Source organism: Corythoichthys intestinalis, chromosome 17, assembly GCF_030265065.1.
Source record: "Corythoichthys intestinalis isolate RoL2023-P3 chromosome 17, ASM3026506v1, whole genome shotgun sequence".
Classification (NCBI taxonomy): Eukaryota; Metazoa; Chordata; class Actinopteri; order Syngnathiformes; family Syngnathidae; genus Corythoichthys; species Corythoichthys intestinalis.
Genome location: NC_080411.1, coordinates 470,850 through 490,403, shown reverse-complemented (window position 1 = coordinate 490,403; position 19,554 = coordinate 470,850). Strand labels below are relative to the sequence as shown.

General features: G+C 39.9%; 1 protein-coding gene across 2 annotated transcripts; it reads left to right on the top strand.

The window, feature by feature from the left end:
• The first annotated feature begins 1,535 nt into the window (after positions 1-1,535).
• Positions 1,536-18,497, top strand: cercam (cerebral endothelial cell adhesion molecule). Of its 2 annotated transcripts, XM_057819881.1 has the most exons (13): positions 1,536-1,641; positions 1,954-2,130; positions 5,989-6,099; positions 6,244-6,361; positions 7,548-7,682; positions 7,756-7,960; positions 10,645-10,764; positions 10,867-10,943; positions 11,213-11,319; positions 11,429-11,561; positions 12,396-12,523; positions 12,599-12,802; positions 13,873-18,497. In XM_057819881.1, the coding sequence occupies exons 1-13, from the start codon at positions 1,616-1,618 to the stop codon at positions 14,105-14,107; spliced, it is 1,776 nt and encodes a 591-aa protein (XP_057675864.1). In that variant the 5' UTR covers positions 1,536-1,615; the 3' UTR covers positions 14,108-18,497. The 2 variants fall into 2 exon arrangements, with proteins under 2 accessions (XP_057675864.1, XP_057675863.1); XM_057819880.1 differs by having other exon boundaries at positions 1,538-2,130.
• The last annotated feature ends 1,057 nt before the right edge of the window (positions 18,498-19,554 follow it).

Genomic DNA, 19,554 nt, shown 5'->3' with positions numbered 1-19,554 from the left:
GCCCAGCTGGATCCCTTGGGTGCAGGCCCGGTTTACCAGGTGCTCGCTCACTGGCATCTTTAGGCCTATTTTAGGGGGCCTTCAGCACCCTTTAAGACTAAGTTGACTTGATGAACATTTTTAACTTAACCGAAATCAAACATTCTTTTAAGTTCCTAACTTAAAAAATCTTGACGCAATTGATTGCTTCAAATTTAGTTGAGAGCTGGTGATTTTAAGTGACAATGCACACACAACACAACTTCAAGTTGCAAATTCTCCTTTAGATGAAACGGAGCAAAAGATTGTTCCCTTTTTGAGTACAACAAAACTTCAGTTTTGAAAAATGTGTCATTGTGATTCCAGCTGCTCTTCCAGGTTACACAATGATTTTCATATACTTTTGTCACCTGGTATTACAAAATTAAAGTTCGAATGTAGCAATCTTACCAGGTTAAGTTGAACTTTTCCAAACAAATGAATTATTCCATTTTAGTTCATCTTTTATCAAAAAAGAAAAAAAAAACTGAATAAAAAAATTACATTTTTCCACAAGAAAAACATTCATAAAACTAGAGGGCACTGTGAAGTATAAAGGACAAATATTAAAAAATTAAATCAAATATTATGGGATAGAAATGGTAACATTAAGAGAAATTTCTAATATCATATAAAACGTAACTTGGAATTTTACATACGTCACATTCTAACGCAGTATTATAGTCATAATTACATGAAATATGTATAGGAAGGAAAAACAAACAAATCAATCCAATAAATAACTGTAATTGCAGCAATAACTGACCTTTTTCCAACGCATACACACTAAAACTAGATCACTGTGCGTACAGTATGTATGAAAGACACTTCTATACCATATGAAACATTGAAATAATTTATTTTGTAACAATATCAATTTTAAACAACTGTATCCAAAATATAGACCAAAAAAAAAAAAAAAAATCTGCGAAACAAACTTGTATTAAACCGACTGTAACACAATTTACATTACAAAAAAAAATTACCTGGTACAACATCGAACATTTAACATAGGTTGATATTTCACCTTAATATCTTTTACTGCGTGTGAGGAGACATCGCTGGCATAAACAGGAACAAAGATACAGATATTTTTTTATTGTAGTCGGTAGGTAACCCCTACCTCCTCCTTTTTTTATTTATTGTTATTATTATTAAGGAAACTAATGAGACCACCCAGCATTTCAGAATAACAGTCGTTGAAGCAATAGCAATAAAGAGATCAAAAAGTTTTGCCACTGTTTAACAAATTCTCCCTCTTATGAGCACAACTAAAGTAAAAACTAATGCAAACAACCTTTAAAATAACAAAGTGCAATTTGATGACTTCATTTTTTTTTCTGTGGGTGGGGATAAAATCAGAATCATAATTACTGTCGTATGGTCGCATTGGTCACTCAGGCATTGGACTGCAGTCAAGATTGGCTTTATACAGTCAAACGGCGCCTCGCGCTGGCCAATTCATGCCGCTGCACCCGTCTGTCTGTCCTTTAATTTAAAACGTCATGGTTATGTAGCTTTTCTTGATGCAGGAATTTCTTTCAAAATTCAACTGCATACTATTTGAAATTTGAAAGTCCAAACCTGCCCTTCGACAATGTGGACGATACACGATAGTGCACGGTGCGTTATGTCTTATTACAGGAGAGCGCTTAAATATAACTTTAGATTCGACCAAATATTTGCGTTTAGTGCTCATATCGGAATTAGTTGTTACATGTCCGGAAGTTGTAAGCCGAGAAGAGAGGAAATGTTCCAACTTGTACGCTGGGAAAGGGGCTTGGAAACTTGGGAATGCCCTCTTTTTTTCTTGGTACTGCTGACGCGTCCGACGGCTCCCCGTTCTTCTTTCTCGCCCTCCTAGCAGAAGAAGACGAAGGAGAAGCGGCACTTGTGTTTCGCTATGTTCTACCGCTACCTTGTTTGTATCTTCAGCGCGTTGGTGTTACCAGCCCAATGCTACTTTTCCGAGGAGAGATATCCCGAGGAGTCGAGAATGCAGCCTCCGACGGTGGTGGTAGCCATCATAGCCAGGAACGCTGCTCACTCCCTGCCATACTACCTTGGAGCCCTGGAGAGGCTTGACTATCCTAAAGATCGCATCTCCGTGTGGTGGGTGACCCCCTATTCTGCATTTAATGCGTGCATTATGGTCACTTACCTCGGACACTAACTGAAAGCTCCGTCTTCACTAAAAGTTCCACTTTTGTCTTTTCTAAAGTTGTAGGCCCAACTTTCTCTGATCTTTGTCATGAGTAGTTGAAGTGCATGATCAAGTGCTCACAAGCACCCCTCCGGCCTCCCTCAAATCTATTTGGAATCATTGAGTGTGCCTTTCAGAATCAGTGTTTACTTTGTATAAATTACAGCAGCATTGCAGTAGTTAGTTAGCAAGTACGCCTGACTCTGAGTTTTTATTGACACATCTCTCTATAAAGTTCTGGCTACTGCAGCTTCCTGTTACGTTGCCGAAAACATAAAGTGTTCAGAGTCATCTCTCTAATTGACGGGTGTCTGCCGTCTGGAAGTGTACGTCATCTCTTGATCAGGCGGGATGGATTCCATCCTGAGTTAAAGGGCTATAGGAAACGGATCTGAGCAGAGTTCATTTATTTATTTGTTTGGTCGGGACAGTGCATGTTAACTAGGGTGACAAAACGTACTCTTTTTTTTTTTTTTTTCCCCCCCGGACATGTCCACTTTTTACGTCCTGTCCATATCGTCCGGCCGGGTTTCATAAATTCGTGAAAATGTCCGGTGTTCAAGATTTTTCACGGGACCCATCTGACTGGTCCATGTGTTTTGTACACTTCGCCATCCACTCAAAGGAAGAAACGGATCGGGGCCGGATCTATGGGTGGGCCAGGGTGGGCACGGCCCACCCAGATGTGAGTCGTGCCCACCCAATCAAAATGTCGGTGTTCTGTTATGCATAAAAGATTGATGGGTTTTGTGATTGAATACCTGAGTTTATTGCTTTTACGTCTTATTAGCATCATCTAGTGGACGCCTTAATTTACTGCATCCCATGTGCACTTTATTTGAAAGAAACTGTCTCACGGATGTTCAGTAGTTGTTCAGTAGGGAATCACACGACGACGGCCGCAGTCAGTTCGCACCATCTCTGTGACCACTTTGCCTTGAATTTGAGGTTGCATCGCCGGTATGTATTGTTTAAATGTGTTTAAAAACGTAAATATGTGAATTGTGTGTACTTCAGTGCTAAAAAAGTGAGACAGATTTACTTAGCATGAAACTTGTGATATGCTAATTACCCACGAGTTAGAGGGTCGGCAAAATGGCGTCTCGGGCGCTCTGCTAATTGTTTATTCATATTTTCATATGCAGTTTGCTACAGATAGGGCAGTACATATGCGATTTCATATATTGTGCATAATTTGATTGTGTTGTTTTGTCTGTTTTCTTTAGTTTGACCCTTTTGAGGTTTAATAAACCTGCTTGGACATAGCCACGTTTGTAGAGTCGTTGATACGAGAAAGGTGTTCATAGCCACGACTATCGTGACGGCACAGTCTCTATTTAGCGTCACACTGGATATAGAGAACGCACGGAGAGTTGGTCTCACCTACTTTTTTATTGCAGGATTAACGGTTACTGCAACGGCCGCAACCACGCCGAACAAGCAATCACCAAAACAAGCTGTTTTTCCAACCTCATTTGTTAACCGCACGCTTCCTCTCTCTCCTCCAGACACATTCTCGCAGTCGGACATCCGGGCATTAATGATGTTACCAGCCACAACAAAGCGTCGCCATATTGAAATGGGGGCAAAACACGAGTCACAAGCAGTTGCTCTGTCCTTGATTGAAGTACAAACGCGTTGAACTTTTGTCTTATTTGCGGTCTTTTTTTACATCGGAATGACTAAAAGTTGCCGTGTTGAGGTTTGTAACACAAGGAAGAGTTCGGAGCCGCATTTGAAGTTCTTTATTCTTCCTCGTGAGAAGAAAAGGACAAGCAAATGGCTGAAAGCAATTAATTAAGGAACAGTAAAACAAGACGGTTCAGTGGACCATTCTCGCCAGTGGGAACCTAAATCCAGGCACATTTACTGTACGTTTGCAGCTGACATTTTATTACTGGTGAGTAAAATTTAATCGATTTTTCTTGCCCCAATTAGCTGCTAGGATTCAATAGACTAAGCATTTTTATTATTACCGTAACTGACAACTTGCAAAGCGTTATTTTTCTTTTGCCATGAACTGCTCTGATCGGTCAATCGGTATAATATTGGCCTGGTGGGAATTGGTTATTTTGCCGCGACGTGTTCACAGCTAAATAACGCTTGGAGGCGAATTACCGGTTACGGCAGAAATGATCACTCCGTATATACTACCAGTTTTATTAGTTCCTCACAGTACATATTCCACGTAATTGGTAAAGGTCAACTTACTGGGTGACTTTGTGAGGTGGTTGTAGATGTTACCGAACTCCACTGCAGGCAATTCCTTTGGATTGTTTATCCAGCTATCAGCTGCGACTTTGTATGGGCAGATTTGCAGGCCAATACACGCTAATTTTAAGTTGTATCGCCTCCTCGCGTCTGTCAGCAGTGACTCGTGATAATAAGTCATGTTTAAGATGTTTTTAATGAAAAAAAGACGCAAAACACACCTGAAATATATGAATTTCAGGCGTTTGTCTACGGATGTTTACCTGTGTGTGCCCCCATCTCAAAATGGCGACACGTTGCTATGCGAGATGACGTCATCGTGACATCATGCCGACAGCGAGAATGAAAAAAAACTAACAAACAAAAAACAAACCCCCCCAAAGTTAATGCAGCCTCAACGGGACACAAGCCAGTGTCCTACTTGCGCCGTTCCCAAGCCTGGAGAAATGCTGAGGGTTAAAAAAAAGCCCACATTTGGGGTGCCCCCTCAAGTTTTCTTAGTGCCCACCCTGGTGGGTAAACCTAGATCCGGGCCTGAAACGGATTTGTAAGTTTATCTCCTAATAATGTCGATCATGTGTCTTCTTTTCAAGGGAGTAGGTTTGCATAGGGACGGTAGGGGCATAACACTACCACGTTTTCTGGATGCTCAATTGGTCCCCACCAACTTTTAAGCAACCTTATTTGCATGATATAATGAGTTCAGTAATATAATTTCTTTGATGACAGAAATGTTGAAATGTAATATTTATTCTACACATGTTTACAGCATTGGAAAACGTTAAGAATGTTTGTGTCATTTTTGTCCTCCTACAGAAACCATGTCCAAACAAAAAATATATTTCCCTTAACCATCTTTGTCCGTTTTCAAACATTTTTGGAAATGTTCCAGGGAGCCACTAGGGCAGCGTTAAAGACCCGCATGCAGCTCTCAAAACACGGGTTGCCGATCCCCGCCCTATGTTAATTAACAATACATAGAACCCCGGATTATCGCCATATTTTATATCCGTCGTCCCCAGGCAGATCAGATTAAAAAAAAAAAAAAACACCGAGAGAAAAAGCACAGTATAAAAAGTAACAAAGATTAAAAACAATTAAAAGTCCAAGTAATGATTACACAACTGACTTGCTTTTGCCATTTTTTTTTTTAAAACTCAGTCTTGAAGGTGTTGAAAATGGGGTCTTCTCAGATGTGAGTTGCACAATGTTCCAGATGTTACAGTCCCTGACTAACAGAACCGACTGTCCAAAGTGGTTCGTTTGTAGGGTGCTGACAAAAGTGGCTCTGGTGATGGTAGATTCAGCTTTATAAATCTCCTTAATATCGAGGGTGTAAGTCCACGAAATATTTGATAAATTGCACAAGTAATTTTAAAACGTTTAAAATGCTCAAAACTTAGGAGATTGTAAGGCTCCGGAATATGAGAGTTATGGTACAAAATTGGCCAATATTTTTGTTTCTCTTTTATATAATGATTCTGTCTGTTTGAATGTGGTTTTCATTTCATGCGGAGTGCTTTTATTTTTGAAGACACCCTTTGTTTGCTCCTTAGGGCAGCCACCGATCACAATGCGGATAACACCACAGCTATGCTAAAAGAGTGGCTCACGGTCATGCAGAAATTCTACCATTACGTGGAGTGGAGACCAATGGAGCAACCTGTGTAAGACTACATTTACATTGCAGATTAAATCATCTCCAACTACTGTCATTCTGTCTTAAGTCACATAGATATCTATTTCTACTTGTATTTGTCTAGAATAATGTTTTCACCATAAATGTGATTCTATATAATGGATTGTTTCAGGTCCTACGCTGGAGAAATGGGCCCCAAACACTGGCCCAACACCAGGTACGAGTATGTGATGAAGCTAAAGCAAGCGGCGCTCAACTTTGCCAGAAAACGCTGGGCTGACTACATCTTGGTACGGAACACAACGACACCTTTCAGGAGGAAACATACATTTGCAAACATGGACAAAATTAGGATTAAAGGATTGGATTGGGTCAAGCAAGATTCTTTGAAGGGGGGCACATAAATTTGCTGAAAACTAAATATATTTATATACTGTATACGGTGTATCACAAAAGTGAGTAAACCCCTGGCATTTCTGGAGATATTTAAGTAAAATGACACGTTGACACGATGAAAAGTAGTCTGTGTGCAGTTTATATAATAGAGTTCATTTATTTTTTTCCCTCAAAATGTAGCCATTAATATCTAAACCCCTGGCAACAAAAGTGAATACACCCCTTAGAAACTACGTACAGTACATCCTTAAATGTCCCAATTGAGTACTGCTTGTCATTTTCCCTTCAAAATGTCATGTGACTCATTACAGGAGTGCTGTCAGCATTGCTGCAGAGATGAAGAGGTGGGGGGTCAGCCTGTTAGTGCTCAGACCATCCATCAAATTGGTGTGCATGGCTGTCACCTCTTCTGAAGACGGTACACAAGAAAGCCCGCAAACAGTTTGCAGAAGACATGTTAACAAATCACATGGATTACTGGAAGCATGTCCTATGGTCTGATGAGACGGGCGGGCTTTCTTCAAAAGAGGCCTCCTCCTGGGGTGACAGCCATGCACACCAATTTGATGTATGGTCTGAGCACTAACAGGCTGACCCATCACCTCTTCAATCTCTGCAGCAATGCTGACAGCACTCCTGTAACGAGTCACGTGACATTTTGCAGGGAAAATGACAAGCAGTACTCAATTTGGACATTAGGGATATACGTTTTTTCTAGACCCTCTAAACCCTAACTCTATTATATAAGCTGCACGCAGACTACTTTTCATAGTGTCAAAGTGTCATTTTGTCAGTGTTGTCCCATGAAATTATATACTTAAATATCTGCAGAAATGCGAGGGGTGTACTCACTTTTGTGATACACTGTATATACATATACATATATATACTACCGTTCAAAAGTTTGGGGTCTAAGCATCCCCAAACTTTTGAACCGGAGTGTACATAATGAAAAATCCCAAATGATACACAAACAAACGGTGTCGCTAGAGATAGTTTATTCATTCCCAGTGACAGATTTTGATTCAACTCTGTGTATTTTAATATTGCAAATGGCATTTTTGTTGTTTCCTGTTCCAGTATGCTGACAGTGACAACATCCTCACAAACCCTAATGTCCTTAACCTACTGATAGCTGAGAACAAGTCAGTCGTCGCTCCTATGCTGGACTCTCAGGGTGCGTATTCCAACTACTGGTGTGGAATAACACCACAGGTGAGGTGCTACTTTACAGGGATTGTCTGCCCAAAAGAGTCCGTTTTTGATTTGAATTCTCCATTATTTTAAGGGTTATTATCGTAGAACCGCCGAGTATTTCCCCACCCGCCACCGCCACCGCTTGGGCTGCTTCCCTGTCCCGATGGTACACTCCACCATGCTGCTGGATTTAAGGAAGGAGGGCATGAAGAAACTGGCATTCTACCCTCCTCATAAGGAGTATTCTTGGCCGTACGATGACATCATTGTCTTCGCGTTCTCCTGCCGAGCCACAGGTTCGCAAATGCACCCACTTTCTGAATTATTATTTTTTAAAATCCTATCCTGTTCTGCTGCTTAGACACAGGAAATTGGAATCTGAGTGTCTTGATGGGGTAAAGAGTTTTAATGTGCCTCATGGGAGCTTGGTGTAGCTACTCCTATTTTAGTTGTTTATATTATGTTGTTTATTCAGAGGAAGCAGTGGAAAGAAATGGGTTTTTTGGGGGGGGGGCAAAGTAAAGGGAAAACAAAGAGAAGAACAAAAAAAAAAAAAGAAAATATAATTAAATACACATGCTACCAAGCATACGCTATCGCGATATAACTATTCTTACCTGAGGACACTATCCATGTGTGTGTGTGGGGCAGAGGTTGCGCTAGACTTTTTCATTGTCTGTTATTTTGACTAACAGGGTCATAAAAATCCGGTCATAATCTATTTTTACCCGTCACTTAAATTTTTTAAATGATAATAATGACATATTCAATAGTATATAGTTTTCATTCATTTTTAATTAATATTCTGTCCGAACAACCTTAACAGAGAATCCACACCGTGCCATCACACATCAAGCAGATGAATATGTAACTTTTTCTCCACAGTGACAAAAACAGCTGACTGTGGCCCCAGTAGGTAGGCCACATATGGAACAATGAAATTAACAGTTCACCTGCTGTGGCCTGAACGCAGTCTCACACCTTCCTCCTGCATGGACTTGAATTGCATGCCCGCTTGTGCATAATCAAATGTCTCAAGAAGAAACTTTTTTGAAGAAACTTCGGAAACTCAGTTGCCTTGACATTTTTCTGAGTAAGGCCAACGACGTCATGCATCAAGAGAGACAATAGCTAATTAATATGCTCACTCGCCACCCTGTGGTCTGGGGTGTGAATTGCAACCTGTCAAAATGACAGATGGACTTCAGTTTTTTCCGTCACCGTTTTAAAAAACCGGTCAACGACGGAAAATATTCGGTTAACGCGACCCCTGGTGTGGGGAGGATAATAACCAAAAGGATAAAAAGAGAGGTCAGATAAGGGTGTGATAGGGTAAGGTGAGTGCGCAAACAATGTTAGTCAAGTTTAGTGGGGAACCCAGTATTAGGATTTTGAATATTAATGAGACAACCTACCTTTTGCTATCTGATCGCTAGTCCTGGCAGCAACAAATTTTATTCACCTGAATGTGTCTGGTTGCATCTAGTCATGCGTGAACCCACCACTGATCCCAACCAGGCCAAACTCTCAGTGTATGATGCATTAAAATGCAATTGGCACTGGTTAGGAACTTTTGCTGAATTTTAAGCAGTACAGAAGAGGAATGGATTTGTCAATTATAAAGCATTAGAAGCAGGGGTGAAAGTGGGCGGGAACGGTCAGGAACGCTGATTCAGGGCTGAAATGCAGTTCCGGTATAAGATTCAGGGCCGGAACGTCGTTCCGGTATAAGGTGCTTTGATTCCGAAAATATGACGGCAACTGTCAACAGCAATCAGATTTACATACACAAGTGTCAAAAACGAGCATAGTAAAGTGCTTGTGTAGCGTAATCGGTTTCCATCGATACTTATTATTTATTTTATTCCACGGACAGCATGGAGGTTTCCCCTGCTACTGCAGTTATCCGAGTTTGACTATGATGAGTCACGCTAATGTGCGAATGCAAGCGGCAAAGCAAAACGCCTGCACTCATTTATCCGTTCAATTGGCAGACATACTGACATGTGATCACCAGATATAGTTAGCTTTGATTGGTTCAAATGTGCATGTTTTCTGAAACAAAAACAAAAAAAGAGTTAAGGTGGCTTATTTATTGTATTTAGTTTTATTTGCTCTGATGGGGAGCTTCAGAACATCTTAGCTGTCAATGTGCACTTTGGACTTATAGTTGTTCATTTATGTTAGGCTACTTACTAATTTCCATATGATTGAGAAAAATCAATGTTTGCGCCCTCTTCAAAATATATTCCATTTAACTCTGCATAATACTAGTCATTTGTACTTATTTTTCTGAATGTATGTTACTTATATCTTTATTATAAAAAAAAAAAAAGTAAATGTTTACATCGTGTAAATTGCCTTGAAAGGTGGAAAAAGCGCTATATAAATATAACACCATTTACCATTATCTTCAATGTTCTTAAATAGTTAAAATTGAGATTTGGCATTTAGTATGTGAGGAAATGAGGGAAAATAAAAATTAGGAGATGGAGGCTGGGGTTATAGCTGTTTTTGTTAACTTTTATTTTTGCAAATCATTGAAAAAATACAATTTTGAATGAAAATCAGTTTTTGTATGTGTTATAGAAATAACTGACCAAAAAGAGTTTTCTTTGCATTTCAGTAGTTTTACCCCAAAATAAATAGATAAATAAATGCAATTTCTGGCTCCGCGGCAACCTTCACGTTGGGGCAAGAAATTCTAACCACTTTCACCCCTGATTAGAAGAACACAACAGTGGAACCTTTGAAGTGAAACACTTTGTTCTGTACACTGGATTGAATATGAAGTGTAGCACTTGGTCTGACAACGTGGGTTCCAATTTTTCTACAAGCAAAGCAATGATGTCACACTATTACCCAAAGCCGTTACATCTGACTGAGCTTGTTTTACTATAATCGGACAGTCATTTATTCACCTTCATTCAAGTCCTCTGTTGTTATCTTTATATTATTATTCTTTATCCACTTATTGCAGCGATTCAAATGTACCTATGCAACAAGGAGCGCTACGGCTATTTGAATATCCCAGCTAAACCACAGCAGACTCTAGAGGATGATCGCCTCAACTTTGTACATGTCCACTTGGAGTCAATGAGTAAGCGCCAAGTTCAAATCTATGCTCAGTCTTTTTTGTTGTTTTTTTTAACATACAGTACAATAAGAAGATTTGTCTTTTAAATTGTGGTTCCTCCACTAGTTGATGGCCCTCCTATGAAACCATCTCAATACGTCCACATGTTCCCCAAGCAGAGAGATCTCATGGGCTTTGATGAGGTACTGTAAGTACAAGATTTTTTTTTTAGTAATTATAACATTACAGAGGACTTGGGGATGACACTCTATCCCCACGAACTTCACTGTGATGTTAATTATTAGATACATTTTTCAGGACCCACGAACTTCCAGATTGTATTGTGTTTTAGCACATTCATATGAAAATGAGTTAAGCGACTGTTAACGAATCCTGTGTGTGTAGCAAAACCCATTTTTCTAAATTAAAATTTAAAAAACAGCGATTGAATTGGAATTTTTTTCCCCCTCAGATTTATCTGATTAATCTGCGGCGGCGCCCCGACCGCAGAGACAGGATGTTGTTCTCCCTGAACGAGCTGGAAATCGACGTCAAGGTGGTCGACGCCGTTGACGGAAAGTGAGTACGTACGCGCCCAGAATAAACAACGATAGCCTGTTGTCGTCTTGCACCGTGTGCAGTCAGTCAATGTAGAAAATGTGTACATACCGTATGTGTGTGTTGGCAGTGCACTCAACAGCAGCGACATCAAGATTCTGGGCGTGGACTTACTCCCAGGATACTATGACCCGTTCTCTGGACGTACCCTCACTAAAGGGGAGGTGGGCTGCTTCCTCAGCCACTACTACATCTGGAAGGAAGTAAGAACATGAACGCAGTACAAATGTGTTGCGATTAGCTATACACATAGGTGGTGGGTAGAGTAGCCGAAAATGTTCCTCAAGTAGTCATCCAAAAACTTTACTTTAGTAAAAAAGTATTTGGTGAAAAGAAGTAATAAATAACTGCTATTTTTAAACAACGGTATACATTTTTTCTCAGCACAATGTCATCTTTATGAACTGTTATTATTATACTATAGTATAACCTACTACATGCTCATATAAGGCTAAGAAAATACACAAATATCATCTAATTCTGATTACAAACAACTGCAGAAATGAAACATCACCCGCCCAAAGTGCACAAGTGAAATTAAAACGATCATGTCTCCGGTTTTCTGTGGTGCCAAATAAAAACTGGGAGACGTGTTGAAATCCGGGCTTTTGAGTAATGTTGTACCTGCAGCGCTCTATGTGAAATTTTTTTGCTATGCTTTAAAGACACCACGTGATTAAACAGACTGACGTGATCATAGGACTTCTTCGACTGCAAGCTTGTGTGTAGCAGTGACTATTATTACGTCTGATTGGTATCATGGAGTCTTGTGATTATTGTTGCGACGTCTCATTGGTGGAACTGGTAGAGCCACTGTAGGCATACCTGGCAAAAATAAAGTCAAATCTAATATGCGTAAAATAACTCCAGTGTAGTCCAAATTAAGAGTAGCGTTTCTTCTTCACAAATTTACTCTAGTATAAAAGTATTGTAAGGTCAAACTACACTGCAAAGTACATTTTTCTCCAAATCTTACTCAAGTAAATGTAATGTGTTACTATCCACCACTGGATTAGCTATTGGGTTGTTCTCTCCAGATGGTGGACATGCAGCTGGACAAAGCTCTGGTGCTCGAGGACGACGTTCGCTTCCAGGCCAATTTCAAGCGACGAGTCCTGCGGCTGATGGAGGAAATAGACCAGGTGGAGCTGGATTGGGACCTCATGTGAGACATCTCTTCCATCGTGAAATGTTTTTTTCACAAGTCTCTGAAAATGTCGTATTTTGGGGTGGGCCGCAGATACTTGGGCAGGAAGCAGGTCAACCCCAATAAAGAGGAAGCGGTGGAGGACGTCCAGAACTTGGTCATAGCAGACTACTCCTATTGGACCCTCTCCTACGCCATCTCCCAGCAGGGTGCCCAGAAGCTGCTCAATGCCGAGCCGCTTTCCAAGATGCTACCCGTCGACGAATTCCTCCCCATCATGTACGACAAACATCCCAAGTATGTACACACTCGTTATCGTGTTCATTTCTTTCTTTGTGCCTCACTGCTTTTCTTTTTTGGAGTTCTAAGTAAATCTCAAAGCTTCTTTTTCCAAACCTTTTTGTGTGGCCGGACCACAAATTCCAAGAAAGGAAGAGATTTTTTTTTTTTTTTTAATAATCTCTGGAAATAACTTCTCGCGGGTTCATAATCCTGGAGTATATACAATATTACGTACTCATCATACAGTGTGCGTGTTATTTAACCTTAAACAGACTCTGATTTGAATTCGGGGACTTGGTTGATATTCAACAGTTTCAGTTCAAATGTCTTATCTTCCTCCCCAACACTTTGTTGTCGTGACCCATAGCAAAATGTTTGCAGATGTTCTTTGTGTACTTGTTTATTTTCAACAGTACGGCACGCATCATAGAAAAGTTGCAAAGTTGGCCATATTGTAGCCGAGTCGCATAAAACACACTGAATATGTTGGATGACTGAACACCAAAAGGGTCAGCTGTGTCCATGTGCTTTAACTTGTGGGGAAAATGAGATTATGGCCAGCACCGCTGGGAATCGTCTCATCACGCTTCACTCAACCACAAAGAAATGTACAATGGCTACAGTACACAGCACTCCTGCGTTCCCATGAAAGTTTAAAAGAGAAAAAAAAATCTATGTATTTTAACAACAACAAAAATAGTAGTATTCTGAAAAAGCCTTGATTTGGCAAAAATCAAGTCATATTTTGATTTTTCTGCCGTAATCACGCCGGCCAAACAGCGCTAGCGCAAATCCAACGACACGGGCTGGCGCAACTCCAGCAATCCGGCCGAAGGCCAAACTCCACGCATTCACCTTAGTTTTAACCCCTTCTACTGACTCCATTTTAAAAGCTGGAAAAAGGCTTGGAAATACAAGTTGACAATTTATTTCAGGTCGACAGCAAACGGACCCGGACGAAACGGTTGCGGAGCAATCCCCGCAATCGAATCGTTACGCTTCGGAGGACGGAATCAAACGTTTGCGTCTTCGCCTTCCGTTTGTGAACTAGGAATTCATTTTTTATTCCTCGTTTCTCTTGACAGTGAGGACTACAAGTCCCACTTCCCCAACAGGAATTTACAAACATTCAGTACACGCCCACTTCTGGTGCAGCCTTGCCACTACGCCGGCGATCCCCAGTGGGTGAGCGATACCGAGACGTCCACGCTGTGGGATGACGACGCGGTGCGCACCGATTGGAGGGGCTCCCACAAGACTCTCAAGGGGGGCGTACCGCCGCCCGAAATGCTCTCTGCTTCCTACAGGGATGAACTCTAAAGCGGTGAGAGACAATAGAGAGGTGAATACTATGATCTCACAATCCACTCCATTTCATGTCAACCACAGTGCTGTTTAAAGGTGGACTTTTCTGCAAAGCACATTAGTGATGACATGGGAGAGGAGAACGGTAGCAAGGATGCTGCGTTTTTATTTTTGTTGATCAGGGACTTGTGTCATTATGACACGCAATAAGAAAAAAACAACAACACTTTTTTGACCAGGAAAAGACATTTTTAAACATTCTGAAAGTGTGTTTGTGGGTAAACTATTGATTTCTTTGTTCATGACCAAATGTACCTCATTTTTGCCTAGTATACACAGTGCTGACCAAAAGTATTGGCACCCCTGTAATTCTGTCAGATAATGCTCAATTTCTCCCAGAAAACGATTGCAATTACAAATGCTTCATTTACCGTATTGGCCCAAATATAAAACGGCCCTGATTATAAGACGACCCCCTCTTTTTCAATAGTCAAGTTTGAAAAAAGACTTTTTGAACACCAAATTAATTTCTATACAGAAAATAAATAACAGTACATCCGAAACAAATGATTATAACAATATATTTGCAAGAAAAAGCATGTTATTTTGCCTCATTCAATCTTAATATCTGAACATTTAAATATGTAAACTAAAGTGAAATCACATTCGTAAATGAATGGCTTCTGGTTTTTGAAATGTAAATAAACCAATCTATTGTGATAAAAGAATAAAATTGCAATAACTGCATTAACCATAAGGGGTTTGCTTTGGCCTGTGGAGTCAAATTCAGCATTCGCTTCAATGATATCCGGCGCCATCTCGCGTCTTGAATGGGGAGAGTAGCTGAGATATATCATGACAGACCATCGCTTCAATGATATCTGGCGCTGTCTAACGTCGTGAATGGGCATCATTTCTGGCGCCATCTAGCGTCGTGAATGGGTATAATGTCTAGACTGCGAATATAAGACGACTCCCTCTTTTTCAGTGTTATTTCAATGCAAAAAACCACCGTCTTAGATTCGGGCCAATGCGGTATTTTTCTTGCAATGAAAAAAAACACAAAAGAGAATGGGGGGGATGAAATCATTATCATTTTATACAAAATGGACAAAAGTATTGGCACCCTTTGAAAAAGTAATGTGATGCCGACCCCGGAATAAGCGGAAGATAATGGATGGATGGATGGATGGATGGATGGGCTTCTCTAATTTCTGTAATTAACAGCACCTGTTACTTAACTGTGGTGGCAGTAACTAAATCACACTTGCAGCCAGTAAAAATGGATTAATCCTCATCCTACCTTTCTGGACATTTTCACTACATACAACTAAACTCCCATAAATCTACTCCCTCAGGGCTCTGTCTTAGGGCCCCTACTCTTCATCGTCCACCTCCTTCCCATTGGCAATATTTTCCGTAAATTCACTCACTTTCACTGTCATGCCGATGACACCCAGCTCTAGCTGACTTCCGAACCCTCCTACTCTCTTCCGCCCACCTTCCTGACTGACTGTATCACCGAAATAAAAAAACGGGCTCAGCCAAAATTTCCTCAAACTCAAAAGCAGTAAAACTGAGGTGCTGCTTATCGGCTCCAAATCCAGCATTCAGCCGCTCTGCTCCCCGGCTTTTGAATTCCCCGCCACCCGCTCTCAGGAACACTGACTCACTCCCTGTTTTTCAATGGAAACTCAAAACTCATCTGTTCAGACTCTCATACCCATAATAACCCCTGATTTCTTATGTTTTACTGTCCGGCTAATTATCTTCATCTATTAGTATTTTTTTCTAGTCTTAAATTTGTCTAATACTTCTAAATGATTGTACGGCGACCTTGAGTGCCAGTAATAATAATTTCATTTTTTTGGGTCATTCTCTTTTGTGTTCTTTCATTGCAAGCAAAATCAATTAAGATATTACTACCAAAGCATTTGTAATTGCAATCATTTTCTGAGAGAAATTAAGCATTATCTGACAGAATTGCAGGGGTGCCAATACTTTTGGCCAGCACTGTATATACACTCAGTAAACACTTAATTAGGCACACCTTTACAATCTGAAATGATGATGCAATTTGGAAAAAAGCACATTTTCAAATGAATAAGGACATATTCTAAAAGACATTTGTAGACAAGCTGTGTCCGTTAAAAAAAAGTGAAAAATTCACTCGGGGTGTATGATACAGCATGCAGTATTTTGGCTTTAAGGCCATGTTTAGTTTACATTCGGTACAGTAAAGGACCAAAATACAAACATGCTTTTGTGCATATTAATTGAATGAAATTGAAAGTCAAACATCATCATTGTCAGCTGAAATCTTTGGCTTTTTGGAGAGCGCACCATTAATGGATTGTTTTCTTATTATAATATCAAATGTGCAGGAGAGTGCAACGGGAACAGTTTCAACTGAGTGAATGATTATGCTATTAAAACACAATTAATGGCATTTACTGGTTTAGCTCCCTGTGAAGAATGTGCTACTTTTTCATTTGATGTCTGTGTTCCAGCTGCTCTGTTTGTTTACAAATTTAGCATGAGGCTCTGATGCAGATGAATAACCAAACTCAGAATGTAATCTAGAATATGTTCATCTGGACGGATTTGCAATTCAGGTGTGACTAGTTCAGATTTTCTCAAAAACTGTTTTAAAGCTACTGCTGCACACATGGCAATGAAATGCTTGCATCTGTTCATCTCTTCATGTGTTCATGCCATAATTCATTGCTCAAGTATCACACTTCTTCCGCTTGGAAGAATGAATGAATGAAGTAGTTCATTTGAAGACCAAAATATTGAAAGAATCGCAAAGGAAAAAAGACAAGTACCGTAATTTTCGGACCATAAGCCGCCACCACCCACCAAATTTGACACGAAAACAGCATTTCTTCATAGATAACCACACAGGACTATAAACCGCAGCTGTTCTCACTGTATTATGGGATAATTACACCAAAAGATATTGACTGGTAATAATTTTTTGGACGGCAGCTTCATAATTATGACATGAAACTGTCATGAGCATTAATGAATGCTTATGTAAGATGACATACGGCAAATTATGTGATTTTTGGATGGATGTAAAAGATCCGAGCAGGACATAAATGGAGTTATTGACGAAACTTGCTGGATGACGCTTAATGACATCTGTTATAAGCATTCATAAATGCCCATGACAGTGTCATGTCATAATTATGATGCTGCTGTCAAATAAAGTGTTACCTATTAACCCAAATAAATCAACAAATTAGACGCAGGATTCAAAATGAGGGTGAAAAAAAGGAGCGGCTTATAGCCTGAAAACTACGGTAGCCTAGTTTGAAAGAGTGCGAGCAAGTACATTTTATGTATCCCAACGCTTATGTTACATTTCTTGAAAAGGTTTATAAATTCTTCCAATTATTGTTTTCTTCGCATCGTGCATTTTTCCCCAAACATGCCCTGAATAAAGAAACATTTGTTTCATAATTGAATGGAACAAAACTTTTTCTTTGACTGTGGCTTTACATGGTAGATGCTGATGTGGAGCAGCCATTTTGTCGAAACAGTAGAAAATGTATCCATGTAAAAAAATAAAAATAAAAATAAAATAAAAAAAGAGGAGGTGTATGCCAAGTGGGAATGTGAATATGTTGCTGTGTAAAAGGTGCAACGTCTGAGATTGTATTTATACAAAGTAACCGCTAGAGGGCGATGATGGAGCATATGTACTTCCTAATACAGTGGCAAAATGCCAAATACCTTGTTCTATCTGCTTTGCAAAAAGTACATGCACGTTTACATATGGTAAATGAATTTGATATTACAAGTATATTGTTATTTCAGTTTGTTACAATATGCATATTCTAAATTTTAGATCAAATAATGAATAACAAATTATGAATGATTGTGTATCGGTGTGCCCATTGCATGTTGCGTAATCAAGGTGGTATACTCATCATTTATGCTCAGTAATTATCAACTGTAGGCTGTGTGAATTATGCCAAACATGTTGTTTGGGGGGAATGCAATGCTTTATTTGCAGGTTGTAGCCATGTGTGTAGTTCTGCCCTAAGCGATACCTCAGCTGCACATGCAGCCGTCTATCTGGCTTGCATGACCTAGTTTGATCTGGAACAAAGTGACTGACCAGAATGAATGAGATTCCTCCACAAACTAAGAAAAAGTTTGACAGATTGTTTCACATACATTTGACACTATTGGGATTCTGTTTATTGGCCTTTTAGGTGATGACCAATTTAATAAAGGCATTTTTTTCTCCATTGTTGTACAAACTTGAGAGTAAATACGAACAAAGATTTGAATACTGTACTGTATTTGCTTCAGTAACCCATCACATGTTTGTGGTTCACGCTATACTAACACCTATTTCTTCCATTCAATCTAAGAAGAGTGTTTCCAGTTGAGAAGAATACCTGTTTTGAGTTTTGTTTATACAACAAAAATAATTTCAATAAATAAATTGGTGTTTAATGACTACTTTGAGGCCATACACCTTTGACTGAGACTTCCTTTTCTTGGAGCTTAGTTTAACCTGGGTTGGTAGCATAACAATTTTTGCCATGGGTAATGTAGGCGAGTGCCCAGGGCTCAACCTGTGTGAGGGCGCCGCAAATGACTCAATTGTGCCCTAAAAACTCAAGCTAAAACAAAAGTGGCCATTTTTCTAGACTATTGAACATTGTCAAATTCATTGTCATGCCAACCTAAACCTAAGACTGCGGAGGTTGCAAAAGGTGGGTAAGGTAGGTGGGCAAGGGAAAGACTAATGCCAGGGCACACAACACAACCTTTTGTTTCACATTGTACACTGTGTAGAGATGATATACAATTGTGCAGATTAGATACTCTTATCCGAGATTAAGGCTAGGATTAGACGAGGGTCGTGTTCAAAGGTCCTGGGGTTAATTTTCAGAGGATTCTGCAGGCAAAGATCTCCGTACTCGAGGCTGGTCGAGACCGGAGAGAACCTCCTCCTGCAGGAGGCTTCTTCATGTCGGCTCTCCATTGGCTGCTAGGATGGAGGTGGGGTTAGACCACATAATAGAGCATAGTTTGGTTTCCTTTTTATAAATGTGGTAGACATGATATTGTTTGTACAGCACACTAACACACAATTATGGTTACCTAACTAAAATAAAGTGTTGTAATACTACTGCTCTCGATTTGCTCAATTAAGGTCAAACTCGTTTGTCAAACCTTATCAATACTTCATCAGGCATAGAACATAATTAATGATAATCTGTCCATTTTGTGCAGCTTCAGGTTCTCTGTACAGGCTTTTCACAGCGATTAATTTGTGGTTTCATTTCTTGCCCCCCCCCCCCCAAAAAATGTTCATTAACAAGTGTATTTGTGAGGTCAAACGCTGATTTAAATGACAAGGCCTGAACCTCCTATTGTAAATTATTCCAAAGGTGTTCTATTGAGTTGAGGTCAGAAATTTATGATCATCAGTTGAA